The 16714-nt window shown below is 45.9% G+C and overlaps 1 protein-coding gene across 6 annotated transcripts in view; it reads left to right on the top strand.

Moving 5' to 3' along the window:
* The window catches only part of LOC139273395 (NACHT, LRR and PYD domains-containing protein 3-like), a 103133-nt gene that overhangs the window by 58221 nt on the left and 28198 nt on the right, over positions 1-16714 (top strand). For 4 of the 6 annotated variants that reach the window (XM_070890260.1, XM_070890262.1, XM_070890263.1 and 1 more), the window contains 5 exons: positions 5911-7714; positions 12151-12237; positions 12378-12548; positions 13117-13284; positions 14196-15658. In XM_070890260.1, the coding sequence (XP_070746361.1) occupies positions 5911-7714; positions 12151-12237; positions 12378-12548; positions 13117-13284; positions 14196-14283 (2318 nt within the window). In that variant the 3' untranslated portion in view covers positions 14284-15658. Of the gene's footprint in view, positions 1-5910; positions 7715-10848; positions 11054-12150; positions 12238-12377; positions 12549-13116; positions 13285-14195; positions 15659-16714 lie in introns of those variants that run through there. The other 2 variants (XM_070890264.1, XR_011595098.1) reach the window with 2 other exon arrangements.

Here is a 16714-nt window from a genome sequence, read left to right as displayed (position 1 = left end):
TACAGTGAAACCCCGTACACACCTGGCAGGATCCTGATATACAGTGAAACCCCGTACACACCTGGCAGGATCCTGAAACACTGTGAAACCCCATACACACCTGGCACGATCCTGATACACTGTGAAACCCCATACACACCTGGCAGGATCCTGATATACAGTGAAACCCCGTACACACCTGGCAGGATCCTGATATACAGTGAAACCCCGTACACACCTGGCAGGATCCTGATATACAGTGAAACCCCATACACACCTGGCAGGATCCTGACACACTGTGAAACCCCATACACACCTGGCAGGATCCTGAAACACTGTGAAACCCCATACACACCTGGCAGGATCCTGACACACTGTGAAACCTGATACACACCTGGCTGGATCCTGATACACTGTGAAACCCCATACACACCTGGCAGGATCCTGAAACACTGTGAAACCCCGTACACACCTGGCAGGATCCTGATACACTGTGAAACCCCATACACACCTGGCAGGATCCTGAAACACTGTGAAACCCCGTACACACCTGGCAGGATCCTGATACACTGTGAAACCCCACACACACCTGGCTGGATCCTGATACACTGTGAAACCCCATACACACCTGGCAGGATCCTGACACACTGTGAAACCCCACACACACCTGGCTGGATCCTGATACACTGTGAAACCCCATACACACCTGGCAGGATCCTGAAACACTGTGAAACCCCGTACACACCTGGCAGGATCCTGATACACTGTGAAACCCCATACACACCTGGCAGGATCCTGAAACACTGTGAAACCCCATACATACCTGGCAGGATCCTGAAACACTGTGAAACCCCATACACACCTGGCAGGATCCTTGATACACTGTGAAACCCCATACACACCTGGCAGGATCCTGATACACTGTGAAACCCCATACACACCTGGCAGGATCCTGAAACACTGTGAAACCCCGTACACACCTGGCAGGATCCTGAAACACTGTGAAACCCCATACACACCTGGCAGGATCCTGATATACAGTGAAACCCCGTACACACCTGGCAGGATCCTGAAACACTGTGAAACCCCTTACATACCTGGCAGGATCCTGATATACAGTGAAACCCCGTACACACCTGGCAGGATCCTGATACACTGTGAAACCCCATACACACCTGGCAGGATCCTGAAACACTGTGAAACCCCGTACACACCTGGCAGGATCCTGATACACTGTGAAACCCCACACACACCTGGCTGGATCCTGATACACTGTGAAACCCCATACACACCTGGCAGGATCCTGACACACTGTGAAACCCCACACACACCTGGCTGGATCCTGATACACTGTGAAACCCCATACACACCTGGCAGGATCCTGAAACACTGTGAAACCCCGTACACACCTGGCAGGATCCTGATACACTGTGAAACCCCATACACACCTGGCAGGATCCTGATACACTGTGAAACCCCATACACACCTGGCAGGATCCTGACACACTGTGAAACCCCACACACACCTGGCTGGATCCTGATACACTGTGAAACCCCATACACACCTGGCAGGATCCTGAAACACTGTGAAACCCCGTACACACCTGGCAGGATCCTGATACACTGTGAATCCCCATACACACCTGGCAGGATCCTGATACACTGTGAAACCCCATACACACCTGGCAGGATCCTGAAAGACTGTGAAACCCCATACACACCTGGCAGGATCCTGATATACAGTGAAACCCCATACACACCTGGCAGGATCCTGAAACACTGTGAAACTCCATACACACCTGGCAGGATCCTGAAACACTGTGAAACCCCATACACACCTGGCAGGATCCTGAAACACTGTGAAACCCCATACACACCTGGCAGGATCCTGATACACTGTGAAACCCCATACACACCTGGCAGGATCCTGATACACTGTGAAACCCATACACACCTGGCAGGATCCTGATACACTGTGAAACCCCATACACACCTGGCAGGATCCTGAAACACTGTGAAACCCCATACACACCTGGCAGGATCCTGAAACACTGAAACCCCACACACACCTGGCAGGATCCTGAAACACTGAAATCCCACACACACCTGGCAGGATCCTGAAACACTGTGAAACCCCATACACAGCTGGCAGGATCCTGAAACACTGAAACCCCACACACACCTGGCAGGATCCTGAAACACTGAAACCCCACACACACCTGGCAGGATCCTGAAACACTGTGAAACCCCATACACAGCTGGCAGGATCCTGAAACACTGTGAAACCCCATACACAGCTGGCAGGATCCTGAAACACTGTGAAACCCCACACACACCTGGCAGGATCCTGAAACACTGTGAAACCCCATACACAGCTGGCAGGATCCTGAAACACTGAAACCCCACACACACCTGGCAGGATCCTGAAACACTGAAACCCCACACACACCTGGCAGGATCCTGAAACACTGTGAAACCCCACACACACCTGGCAGGATCCTGATACACTGTGAAACCCCGTACACACCTGACAGGATCCTGAAACACTGTGAAACCCCACACACACCTGGCAGGATCCTGAAACACTGTGAAACCCCACACACACCTGGCAGGATCCTGAAACACTGTGAAACCCCACACACACCTGGCAGGATCCTGAAACACTGTGAAACCCCACACACACCTGGCAGGATCCTGATACACTGTGAAACCCCGTACACACCTGGCAGGATCCTGATACACTGTGAAACCCCACACACACCTGGCAGGATCCTGATACACTGTGAAACCCCATACACACCTGGCAGGATCCTGATACACTGTGAAACCCCGTACACACCTGGTAGGATTCCAACACCCTGTGAAGCCAAATGCAAACCTCCTATGTGCCGTACAGACACCCTGGGCTCACCAGTAAAAAGCTATGCCATGACCCAGTTGCATCCCTGGACATCTGTCTCACCGTAAACTGTAGGGAGAGAGGTGGAGAAATGGAAAACCGTAAAATGTGATCATTTCACAGCATGGAACGAGAGGTCATAAAGTGTCCGATCCCATCTGAGACAATGTAAAGATGTTCACATATTTGAACACGAGTTCGTGGAGGAACGCAAGAAAAAGACAGTGTTCAGTGTGACTATGAAATTATTGGATAGCATCCCAAAGGAGGTGTAAGAGAACCGTATTCTACTCACAGAATAGTCCTTTAATTCAGGAGTCTTTTTAGATGCAATGTAATGGCGATCGGAAGCATATTTGTAATTTTCCAAACCTACACTATAGGAAACTAAGGCGATAATTAAAGAACAGAGTATAATTATTGGTAGAACAGTTCAAATGAACTGTGAATATTTTCTGCTCCAGCATTATTACACTGAGCAAAGTGTGCAGTAGTTATGTTTCTAATTCTTATCGGTGATATGACAGGACTGTTAAGAAAAGACATTCAGTGAATGTATATGTAAAACTGCTGAAAAATTGTTGATGAATTCTGAAACACACAATAACTGGAGAATGATTATGGACAAGGAAAGGACATGTGGCCCCTGTCCCTGTTCGAGATAAACCCACCTACCCCTCCCCTCAGTGTATCCACAGAAACATGTTCAGTTGACACTTGACCCCAGTTACATTGCCGCTTGAGTGTTCGCGCCGGGTTCGCCCACGCTATTACACTTTGGGTGTAAAAAGTACCGTAACTTTGTTTCTTCTGACTTTCACTTTTTTCCCTTTATTAATTGTTTTGGTTATTATGAGCATGTTTCCTACACAAATGTTGTGAATTCCATTAAACCATTTCAGTAATTAAACTGAGTGCCTTAAACCATCTTTCTCTTCCCTCTCTGTACTTCAAAATGGCTGTAACCTTTACCAGTGAACGAGTGACTACAGAGGTTCTGGTCATACCCCAGATAACCTGCCCGAGTCCTGAAACAACAATAATTCACAGTCGGACCCTCTCTCAGTGCATACAATACTCCAGATAACCTGCCCGAGTCCTGATACAACAATAATTCACAGTCGGACCCCCTCTCAGTGCACACACTACCCCAGATAATTCACCCAAGTCCTGATACAATTAAAGTGGATCTTCTGTTAAGGGATGGAGAGATTTAGGGAGGGAATTCCAGATCTTAGTGCCGAGGAAGTTGGAGGCACGGCTGTCAATGGTGGAATGATGAAAATTGGGGATGCGCAAGAGGCCAGAATTGGAAGGGTTGCAGAGATCTCTGAGGTAGGAAGGGCTGGAGGATATTGCAGCGATTGGGAGGGGCGAGGCCATGGAGGTAACTCGGTAGTGGAATAAGAGTACGCATTAGGCCAGTCGGTCCCTCGAACCTGCTCCGCCATTCAGTAAGATCTTCTACCTCAACTCCACTTTCCTGCACTATCCTCATATCCGTTAATTCCCTTAATATCCAAAAATCTATCAACCTCTGTCTTGAATATACTCAACGACTGAGCCTCCACAGCCCTCTGGAGTAGAGAATTCCAAAGATTCACCACCCTCTGAGTGAAGAAGTTTGTCCTCATCTGAGTCCTAAATGGCTGACCCCTTACTCTGCGACTGTGACCCCTGGTTCTAGACTCCCCAGGCAGAGTAAGCATCCTCCCTACATCTACCCTGTCAAGCCTGTAAACATTTTCTATGTTTCAATGAGATCACCTCTCATTCTTCTAAACTCTAGGGAATATAGGCCTAGTCTACCCAATCTCTCCGCAAAGAACAATCCTCCATCCCAGGAATCAGTCTGGTAAACTTTCGTTGCACTCCCTCAATGGCAAGAATATTTCAATTACTGGAGCGGGAGCTGATTAGGTCAGTGAGTGCAGGGTTGATGGGTGAATGGGAACTGGTGCACGTTAGGATGTGATCAGCAGAGTTTTGTATGAGCTCAAGTTTATGGAGGGTTCAGCAGAGTTTTGCAAGAACTCATATTTACGGAGGCTCCAAGGTAGGAGGCTGATCAGAAGAGCAATGGAATGGCCGAATCTGGATGTAACAAAGGCTGTTCCGAGAGTTTCAGTCCCAGATGACCTGAGGCAGGAGCCGACACATGCGATATTATTGAGGTGGATGTAGGTGGTCTTGATGGTGGAGAGAATATGGGATTGCAATCTCAGTTACAGGCCCCTGACTGGAACTTAATTCCATTCACAGTCTGTCCCTCACCCAGTGTACACAATACCACAGATATCCTGCTCAAGACCAGATACAATCACAGTGGAACCTCTATACGTTCACAGATTGTCCAGCTCTGTGCACACAGTGCACCAGTTGACCTGCTCAAGACTTGATATGATAATATTGGGGGGGCCCCTGACCATTCACAGTCTATCCCTCATCCACAGCAAACAATGCCACAAATAGCCTGCCCAAGGCCTGATATAATAACAGAGGGTCTTCTATTCATTCAGTCTCTCCCTATTCCAGTGCACACGATATCCCAGATAACCTGCCCAAGGCCTGATCTGGTAATATTGGGACTTTTGACCATTCAGTCTGCCACTCTACCACTGATAACCAACATCCTGTTTTCTCCTTCTGTAGAATGCAAGCAGGTGATGGTTCCAAATATTGACCCACTAGAACCTCTACTGAATTATAACCATGATCATGTGTGGATTGTAATGCGATGTCTAGAGAACAGGGCAGGCTGGATAATAATCATCAGAGGGAAAATTTCACCTTCATACAAATCTCCATGTTCAGTGAATATTAGAATCAACTGAGGATTTGAAACTTACCTTGGCCATTTTTCACTTTCAAGTGAGGTTCTCCATTAACTGAGTCTTAATTTCTAAAGCACCTCTGGCAGCTGTGAATTAAATATTGCAACATTTTACTGAATAGTAAAGTGGTATTGAGAAGTTGTTTCTATGTTAATATAACTAACATTGAGAACCACTTTCTGTCTGTTCCAATTGAAGATGTTCAACAGAAACACAAGGAAACACTGCGGGTACAAACTGAAATACTGAGAGTGAACACTATCCTCATGAAGGAGAAGGTGAAGATATTTCAGCTGGTGGATCGATTCGCTGAGCTAACGGTTATTTCTTCTGTTCGAGATCGGACACTTGTAGAACATGAACTGCTGGCAAGAGGCCGAGACCATGAAGAGTGGACAAAGGAACATCTCCGGAGAGAACTGGAGAAAATCCGAACTGATCAAATGTTCCAGAGCTGTTTTTCCCGGAATCACAGTTTGCGCAAGAAAAGAGAGGGATTCTCCCGACAATCCGAATCTGGGAGTTTAGCAGCAGTGTGCAGGGTCCCAGGGAGTTCAGCAGCAGTGAGCGGAGTTGCGGGGATTGGAAAAACAACACTGGTACAAAAGATCGTTTATGACTGGGCCACTGGGAAAATATACCCACACTTCCAATTTGTTTTCAGTTTTAAATTCCGGGATTTGAACGCCATTAACTGTAGAATAAACCTGAGGAATCTGATACTGGATCAGTATCCTTACTTTGGGAATATTCTGAGAGAACTCTGGCAGAACCCAGAGGGATTGCTGTTTATATTCGATGGTTTGGATGAATTCAAGGACAGGATCGATTTTGCTGACAATCGGAGAAATACACAACCTCAGCACCGGTGCACAGATCCCGAAGACTGGTGTGAAGTGTCTGACATTGTGTACAGTTTAATACAGCACAAGCTGCTCCCAGGATGTTCAGTGCTAGTGACCAGCCGCCCCACTGCATTACATTTATTGGAAAAGGCTGAGATCAGTGTCTGGGCTGAAATCCTGGGATTTGTTGGTGAAGAACGGAAGGAATATTTCAACAAGTTTTTTGAAGATCAGAAGGTGGCAGCAGCTGTTTTCAAACACGTGGAAGAGAACGAGATCCTGTACACCATGTGCTACAACCCTTCCTACTGCTGGATCCTCGGTCTGGCACTGGGTCCCTTCTTTACACAGACAGATAGGAGACATCAGCGAGTTCCCAAGACCATCACCCAACTATATTCCTACTATATTTACAACATACTGAAAAACCATGGCCGAGAGATTGAAAGCCCCCGTGATGTGTTGCTGAAGCTCCGTGAGATGGCCTTCACAGGAGTCTCGGAGAAGAAGATTGTGTTTAGGAATGGAGATTTGATCAAGTACAATCTGCAACCTTCCCAGTTCCTGTCTGGGTTCATGATGGAACTTTTGGAGAGAGATGATTCTGCCCAGAGCGTGGTGTACACATTCCCGCACCTCACCATCCAAGAGTTTGTAGCCGCACTCGCACAATTCCTGACTCCAGATCCCGGGGACATCCTGAAAATCCTCCGCGATGCCCACAACAAGGAATATGGGCGATTTGAGATATTTCTCCGGTTTGTTGCTGGTCTCTCCTCCCCTCATGCAGCTGGGCCCCTGGAGGAGTTTCTGGGCGCATTTCTTCATCAAACCACCTGCCGAGTGATTAACTGGGTGAAGGAGAAGGTTGAAGGTCAGAGTGGGAACACAGAGAGTGAAACCGGTAAAAGGGACCTGCTGAACACATTCCACTACCTGTTTGAGTCTCACAATAAAGCCCTGGCTCGGCTCACAGTGGGATCTGTGGAAACACTTACATTTAGTGGATTGACACTGACCCCGATTGACTGTGTGGTCCTGTCTCATGTCATTGGACTCTGTGATACTGTAAAACACCTCGATCTACGGAACTGCAACATTCAGTGTGAAGGACTCCAGCGGCTGGGACCCATACTGCACAAATGCCAGGTGTTGAGGTAACTGTTTATTTGTCTCCAAATGTTGGGTGAATTGTGGAACTGTCACAGATTGTGTCGTTGCTCTGGAATGAAGGGAAACAAATAGTTCAGTTAAACCAGAGAGAAGCAGATTCAACACAAATACGACCGATAATATAAGGATCGGTTAGTAATTCCCTAAGGGCTGGAGAATCTAGAACGGATGCTTGTGAACAAGTAGGGACTTTACAGTCTTTTCGAATCAACAAATACAGGTCACTGAAAGAGTCTGATAATTTAATTACAATCAATTATATTTAAGGAGGCTGGACAGCGGAATGTAAACATAAAATAAAATCAGGCAGTAAAGATAAATTTAATTTAAAATGTTTTACACATCCACCATTTCATCTCGAAACAAGACAGAAACCAGAGTTTAAATCCCTAACAGCATAACTAAAACCACCTAACTCCACCTCCGTAACATCGCCCGTCTCCGCCCCTTGCCTCAGCTCATCCGCTGCTGAAGCCCTCATCCATGCCTTTGTTACCTCTAAATTTGACTATTCCAACGCATTCCTGGCTGGCCTCCCACATTATACCCTACCTAAACTAGAGGTGATCCAAAACTCAGCAGCCCGTGTCCTAACTCGCACCAAGTCCCGCTCACCCATCACCCCTGTGCTCGCTGACCTACATTGTCTCCCGGTTAAGCAACGCCTCAATTTCAAAATGTTCATCCTTGTTTTCAAATCTCTCCATGGCCCTCGCCCCTCCCTATCTCTAATCTCCTCCAGTCCCACAATCCCCCCCAAGATGTCTGTGCCCCTCTCATTCTGCCCTTTTGAGCATCCCTGATCATAATCGCTCAACCATTGGTGGCCGTGCCTTCTGTTCCCTCGGTCCAAAGCTTTGGAATTCCCTCCGTCTCGCTGGCTCTCTTTCCTCCTTCAAGATGCTCCTTAATACCTACATCCTTCATGAAGCAATTTGGTCACCTTCCCTAATTTCTCCTTAAGTGGTTCGGTGTCAGTTTTTGTACCTCATAATACTCTCTGTGAAGCAGCTTGAGACGTTTCACAACGTTAAAGGCGCTATATAGATCCAAGTTGTTTTGACATTTAGATATATACTCCAATACCGTGCACGCCGTATCTTGTTGAGGGGTAACTTTCCTAGATTGGAAATATTGGGGATTCGGGAATTTTTTCAGCTGTAAATGTTTACAATTATTCACAGTCCTGAACATTAAGACAAGGATGCCATTCAGGATCTTCAATCAGCAGGTGAAGAGTTCCAATCTATCGTGTTGTGTGGGGTATTAGCCCGGGAGTACAGACACACACCGGCCAGCAGTGGGGCCTCGGACACAGCGGGCCACTCCTGGTAAACCAGTGGCGGTTAACCGGAAATTTCCCATAATCCTGTGTGTGAGGCCCCGCTCGGGGAGGAAATTTGCGAAATAAATGTGGAGCCAGTTTAATGGGAATAAAGTGAGACACTCCCCTCCCCGATAAACTAAGAGCACACTGACATTTAAACCTTGTAACGGAACAGAATAAACTCTCCTTTTTACATAAAATCCTGGAGATGGATTTTACAGCAGCAGTTAGTGCCGTTTCACACTATAACTCACCCCGAGATATAGATTAATATAATGCACAGAGTATAACGTATAGGGAATCATTACTTTATCATTGAATTCGGGGAAAATCGCCCCATTCCAGTAAAATCCAGGATTTAAGGAGCTGCACAAATGAGACAAGTTTCCCCAAACATGACTGGCCCGGTCACTGGGCTCCAGGATGGTAATTCTGATCATCAGGAAATGAGACAGGACTGAGGGACATTTAAAGGCTTTGCACAGACAGCACTTTATTTAATAAATACATTTACTGACAGTCCCTGAATATATGGGGAGTTGGATAGAGTGAGATTAAATATTGGGGGGAATTTTGCGGGGGGTCTGGTGGGAAAATGTATTTTTTCGTCAGCGGAGAGAGACCCCACTTTCAACCCAACCCGGTGCGCCTTTCCCGAATGTCGGGTCTGTCAGGGCTGAGCAAACCCGACACACAGCAGCGGGGGAGGCAACTCAGGTAATGATGGCCTTGTTAACAAAGGATTAACTACAATTTTCAGCTCACCTTCAGAGTTTACCCAGTCGCCCACAGTGGTCCACACTACATGGGGATCGTGTCAGGTAAGCAGGGCGGGAGTTGAATGGCCATGGAATCATCTCATTACTTGAAAGATGGAAATGTACGAGGAAAACTCCGATCTCACAGCAGTTCACTTTCCAAGCTCAGAAGCTGTTGCTTATTGCATTTGGAAGATAGATTGAGATTTATACAGCTTGCAAGTGTTTGGAGAAAACACTCTATCCAGTGTCACCTCATTGGACCAACCTCTCTCACCATTGACAAATCGCTACAGTCATCTCAAGTTCATAGTCCTCAAGTCCTCAAGTTGGCCTTCATAGCGAGGGGATTTGAGTACAGGGGCAGGGAGGTGTTACAGCAGTTGTACAGGGCCTTGGTGAGGCCACACCTGGAGTATTGTGTACAGTTTTGGTCTCCTAACTTGAGGAAGGACATTCTTGCTATTGAGGGAGTGCAGCGAAGGTTCACCAGACTGATTCCCAGGATGGCGGGACTGATCTATCAAGAAAGACGGGATCAACTGGGCTTGTATTCACTGGAGTTCAGAAGAATGAGAGGGGATCTCACAGAAACGTTTAAAATTCTGATGGGTTTAGACAGGTTAGATGCCGGAAGAATGTTCCCGATGTTGGGGAAGTCCAGAACCAGGGGTCACAGTCTAAGGATAAGGGGTAAGCCATTTAGGACCGAGTTGAGGAGAAACTTCTTCACCCAGAGAGTGGTGAACCTGTGGAATTCTCTACCACCGAAAGTTGTTGAGGCCAATTCACTAAATCTATTAAAAAAGGAGTAAGATGAAGTCCTTACTACTGGGGGGATCAAGGGGTATGGCGAGAAAGCAGGAATGGGATACTGAAGTTGTATGTTCAGCCATGAACTCATTGAATGGTGGTGCAGGCTCGAAGGGCCGAATGGCCTACTCCTGCTCCTATTTTCTATGTTTCTATGTTTCACCTGCCTTCTATTACATCACAATTGGTACAGTTTACACTGTCTCATCTTGGTCCTCAGAACCTGGCCATGATCAGCCCCAACACCAGCAGCATCAGGCATACCAGCAGCACCAACAACCACAGCAATCTCCTCCGCAATCACCTGAATCAGCACAGGAGAGAGGGCAATAGCACCCGACCACACTGCTGCCAGGGATGGCCTCGACATGGCCAAATTTACTTCACTTGATGCTGCACACCCTGGCTGCCACATGATGCGCCAGGTTGGTACCACTACACACCAACAAGATAAAGCATTCCTACAGTGCTCAAGCCATTCATTTCACACTCGTCAGCATTGCGGGGGCTACGATTATGTCTCGCCATTCACTGCAGCTCGCTAACCCACTTTCAAAGGTGCACACAGATCTGTCCAAAAACGGAAAGTATGGAGAATAAAGATTTCAATGTTTGACAGCACATCGACAGAAACTTCACATGAACATTGGCTAAACCACACAAGTGTCTACCCTTGAGTCATTAGTTGGTATGATTGGACCCGGATGAGGGTGAGTGTGAGGGGTGGCTAGTGAGATGGGGATATGATAATGTAGATAGAGAGGGATGGGTGGAGGTGCAAGGTAAGTTGGTGTGCGTAAGGATGTGCAGGAGTAGGATAGGGTCGGCAGAGTGATGGGGATATGATGAGTGGCACAGCAGGATGAGATTGAGTGTGACTTTGCAGTAACGTTTCATGATCTACTGAGATCACTGAAAGGTTTGTGCCACTGCAGACTGGTCCTCCTGACGACATCCCTGCTTGTGCCCTCGTGTAATGTGCAGCCAGACTGTTGGGAGTCCTGGAAGGTCTCTTCCGCTCATGGGAAGGGAAGAGAACCTCCGTGCGTGCTGTGACTAGCTCCATAACCATATGCAGGGAGCGTTGGGAGAGCCTGGGTGCGGCCGTGCACCTCTGTGGAGTGCTTGTCATTGTTTGCTGTACCTCAGTTCTGCACAACACTGGCAGCACAACTGTCAAAAGCAATGTGGGCATGGTCCCTTTGAGGAAACTGGCTGACGATTCGTCGTCCAATGGCGTCATCAGAGCCGCTTCCATCAGTTAGCTGGGAACCGCGCTGGGCGGGGCTTAACAAGCCCAATCAGGGGAGAGTTTCACACAGAGGGCTGGAGCCGGCAGCGAGATCGGGACCCGCCACCAATTCCGGCCGCACCGGACCTGCCCAGGTGTGGAAATCGCAGCCCAAAACCAGGTTATTGATTTCCTGACGTACTTTCAGTGATTGCTGTAATATCCGAGAGAGAAAATATATCAGACGCGGGGTTTAATTCAGTTTTTTTCTCACTCTCTGTCTGTGTTTAGACTGAGCATCAATAAACTGGGAGATTCCGGAGTGAAATTACTGTCTGCGGCTCTGAGGAACCCGGACTGTAAAATACAGGAACTGGAGTAAGTATCAGACTGTGTAAGATTGTGTTTATAATAACTGGATGTCTGACACTGCACATTATTATAGTATCAGCAATAGTGTTATTGATAAACACTGGGGATTTACTCTGATTCCTGTTATTTCTCTCTCTGATCCCCAGTCTGTGGGGCGTCGGTCTCACAGAAGCATGTACCGAGGATCTCACCTCCGCTCTCAGTACAAACCGCTCACTGACGGTTCTGAACCTGGGTAATAATAAACTGGGAGATTCAGGAGTGAGACAACTGTCTGCGGCTCTGAAGATCTCAGACTGTAAAATACAGAAACTGTGGTAAGTACCAGACTGTGAAATTGTGTTGATAATAACTGAATGTCTGACACTGTGCAGTAATATTAGTATCAGTTATAGTGTTATTAATAATCACTGTGCATTATTAGTATCAGTAATAGTGTTATTAATAAACACTGAACATTATTATTCGTATCAGTAATAGTGTTATTAATAAACACTGAACATTATTATTAGTATCAGTAATAGTGTTACTCATAATAATGTTCAGTGTTTATTAATATCAGTAATAGTGTTATTAATAAACACTGAACATTATTATTAGTATCAGTAATAGTGTTATTAATAAACACTGCATTATTAGTATCAGTAATAGTGTTATTAATAAACACTGAACATTATTATTCGTATCAGTAATAGTGTTACTAATAATAATGTTCAGTGTTTATTAATATCAGTAATAGTGTTATTAATAAACACTGAACATTATTAGTATCAGTAATAGTGTTATTAATAAAAACTGAACATTATTATTACTGTCAGTAATTATGTTATTAATAAACACTGGAAATTTACCCTGATTCCCGTTATTTCTCTCTCTGATCCCCAGGCTGTTTAATGTGGGTCTCACAGATTCTTGTACCGAGGATCTCGCCTCCGCTCTCAGTACAAACTGCTCACTGACGTTTCTCTACCTGGAATCAAACTCCATCACGGATCAATCTGTCCCCGGTCTCAGCCGTCTCATACGGAGCTGCAGGAGTCTGGAGCGGATCCAGTGAGTGTTTGTGTAAATGTTTAATGTAATAATAAAATATAAATGGGAGTCAGTCACATTTATGGGTAATATTTGTCTGTTATTTTATTGAAATATTGGCCCAGAAACGCGGCCTCCCCGTGTCCGTACGGAGTGTGTACGGACCCAGGAAGCCATCGCAAAAGCCGGTTTTCAGCACACAATGCGCACGCGCTGAAAACCGGCTTTTCCGATCTGTCAAGCTCCAGCTTGACGGATCCTCCGCATCTCAGGAGCGAGGACTTTTGCGTGGGCAAGATTGCAGAATTTACGCATACCTTGCCCAGCAAATGTCCTGAAAACTCTTGCGACTGATAAAAGCAGGTGCATAGCCTACTTTTGCAGGCGTAAGAGTTTTGAAACACACAAAAACATACTAAAATAAAATTTTAAAAACACATTTTATTGTTTAAAAACCCTGCCCACTACAGTAAGTTTATTTTAAATCATGATTAAAAAAAGTTTTTTCTAACACTGATTAACTTTAATTTCAATTAATTTTAATTGCACGAGGTGTGTTTTTTTACTTTTTATTATAGTGTTTAGTGTGTTTGTTTTTTTTCTCATTAATAGCAATGAAAACTCGTAGATACGGAGTTCTCATTGCTATTAATGAGAAAGCTGTGGAATACTGAGCCTGATTAGTTGTCCTTCTGCGTGGGAACCTGGAGCACGGGAGCACGATCCACAGCACGGGAAAAGAAGGCCTCTCCAACGGAATCCCACGCTCCTCCAGGGACCACCAGGTACTTTTGTAAAAATTCTCCGGTCGGAGGTGTTTGTCCGAAAGAAGCTTCCGACTGGAATTTCAGGGCTCATTAACCCCAGTCTCCCTGGTATTTACAATGTTGTGCAAACTGTTTATTTTCTGTTGACTTTTTAATCTGTTTCAGGCTGAGGGGGAATCAGTTCAGTTCAAATGGAAAGAGACACCTGGAGTCGTTGCGGGAATCCAGACACGGACTGAGTGTGGAAGTGTGAACATTTCAATTTATAAACATCACTGGTCTCATTATATGACCATTTTTGGCCGATTTTCTGCCCCTCCCATTTAAGCGGCCTGCTCCAGGTTTAAATCCTAATGGTCCTTTAAGGGTTTCCCGCTCGAGCTGAGCGAGCGTCATCTCACATTGTGAGGTCAGAGGCCGAGCCAGAAGGTCTCGTGACTCAGCCGCTCCGCCCCGCCCCACAGCGCTGCTTCTGCAGAATATCTGGGGTGAATGTTCCCCAATGGGGCACTGGGGAAATGCACAGACAGGAAGGGCCCAGGGTGAGGCTCAGTCTGGGCTGCAGTGGGACACTGACAATTGCACTCAGTATTCCTGGGTGTCTCTCCCAGTGAGGAGTCAATGCTGTAACAAGTGACCCTGTGTACAGTGTGTCTCTTCTAGTGAGGAGACAGGCTCTGTAACAAATGTCCCTGTGTACAGTGTGTGTCTCCCAATGAGGAGTCAGACTCTGTAACAAGTGTCACTATGCACAGTGTGTCTCTCCCAGTGAGGAGTCAGACTCTGTAACAAGTGTCCCTGTGTACAGTGTGTCTCTCCTAGTGAGCAGTCAGACTCTGTAACAAGTGTCCCTGTGTACAGTGTGTCTCTCCCAGTGAGGAGTCAGACTCTGTAACAAGTGTCACTGTGTACAGTGTGTGTCTCTCCCAGTGAGGAGTCAGACTCTGTAACAAGTGTCCCTGTGTACAGTGTGTGTCTCTCCTAGTGAGGAGTCAGACTCTGTACCAAGTGTCACTGTGTACAGTGTGTGTCTCTCCCAGTGAGGAGTCAGACTCTGTAACAAGTGTCCCTGTGTACAGTGTGTCTCTCCTAGTGAGGAGACAGACTCTGTAACAAGTGTCACTGTGTACAGTGTGTCTCTCCCAGTGAGGAGTCAGACTCTAACAAGTGTCCCTGTGTACAGTGTCTCTCTCCCAGTGAGGAGTCAGACTCTGTAACAAGTGTCCCTGTGTACAGTGTATCGCTCCCAGTGAGGAGTCAGACTCTGTAACAAGTGTCCCTGTGTACAGTGTGTGTATCTCCCAGTGAGGAGTCAGACTCTGTAACAAGTGTCCCTGTGTATAGTGTGTGTCTCTCCCAGTGAGGAGTCAGACTGTGTAACAAGTGTCCCTGTGTACAGTGTGTGCCCATGTCTTCAGCTGCCAAGGCCCTAAACTCTGGAATTCCCTCCCTAAACTTCTTCACACCTCTACCTCTTTCTCCTGTTCCTTTATATGCTTCTTAAAAGTTATCTCTTTCACCAAGCTTTTGCTCATCTATTCTAAAATCTCTATGTGCACCAGTGTTAAATTTTGTCTGATAATTGCCTTGTGACGTTTCATCACATTAAAGTCGCTATATAAATGCAAGTTATTGTTGTCCCTGTGTTGTGTGAATAAAACTCCACCACTTCCTGCAGCTCGCACCTGGTCACCTGGTTATTTTCATAAAAATTGGCTTCATTGTTTGAATATGTCGAGGAAATATTTAGCTTAAATTAACTCAGGCGGAGACTTTCAGAATTGCACTTCGAGATAATTTTATTTTTAAAAAGCGAGATATCTCGGAGAGCCTGCTTGGACCGTACCAAGGCAGAAGACTCTGCTCTACAAGCAAATTGTCCCTATCTTTATACAGAAATAGAATACAGAAAGAGAAAAGGAATCTTATTCATTAGTTCCGTGAGTACAAAGGTCGTCTCCGGAGGCACACACTCTATCTGTCCTTGCATAATTTCTCCCTGTTCACAGTCTGATAAGCAGAATATCAGGAGACTCCCTTTTAATACCGGATAGTCATTTAATTGCATTTCTAAGTTTCAAGGCTTAAAAAGTGTGGGTGTTGTTCTAGTCCTATTATTTATTCAAATATAGCAAAACCAGAATTTAACCCTTCCCCTTACCATAAGCCATAGATTCATAGATTCTTTCTTCCACAATTCCCTCCTTGTTGATCTTTTTTAAAAAAATTTTAGATCAACACAATTTCCTATATTCTCTTCTTGCTGAAAAGGGGGTTCATACCCTTCAGGATAGGGTCGCATTTTGAGATATTCGTCTTCATCAACCTTTTCCTCTAAGCGACTTAACCTTCCTTTCATGCACATACTTTTCCTTTTTATTTCGGAGATCAGGCCTATTACTTGACTAATTACATTTTTTAATTTTATCCACATTCCGCAAAGGATTATTAATAATACAAGCATAACCACACCTACGATTACTATGGGATGTATAGCAAGCTTCAGTACTGCTGTAGCTTTTGGGGACCATCCGGTAAACACATCCCACCAGTGGTGTACTGTCAAAGAGGTGACTTCGTCTGCGATTCTCACTAGTTGCCCCTTCTTGTAACTCATTTCGACTCTAAATTGGTGGATGTCTCTGCCTTGCTTTGACAGAGCTTCCTCAATTTTCTTGTCATTC

Source organism: Pristiophorus japonicus, chromosome 9, assembly GCF_044704955.1.
Source record: "Pristiophorus japonicus isolate sPriJap1 chromosome 9, sPriJap1.hap1, whole genome shotgun sequence".
NCBI classification, from domain to species: domain Eukaryota; kingdom Metazoa; phylum Chordata; class Chondrichthyes; family Pristiophoridae; genus Pristiophorus; species Pristiophorus japonicus.
The sequence above is the reverse complement of the archived record's forward strand: the minus strand, read 5'-3'. Positions and strand labels throughout refer to the sequence as shown.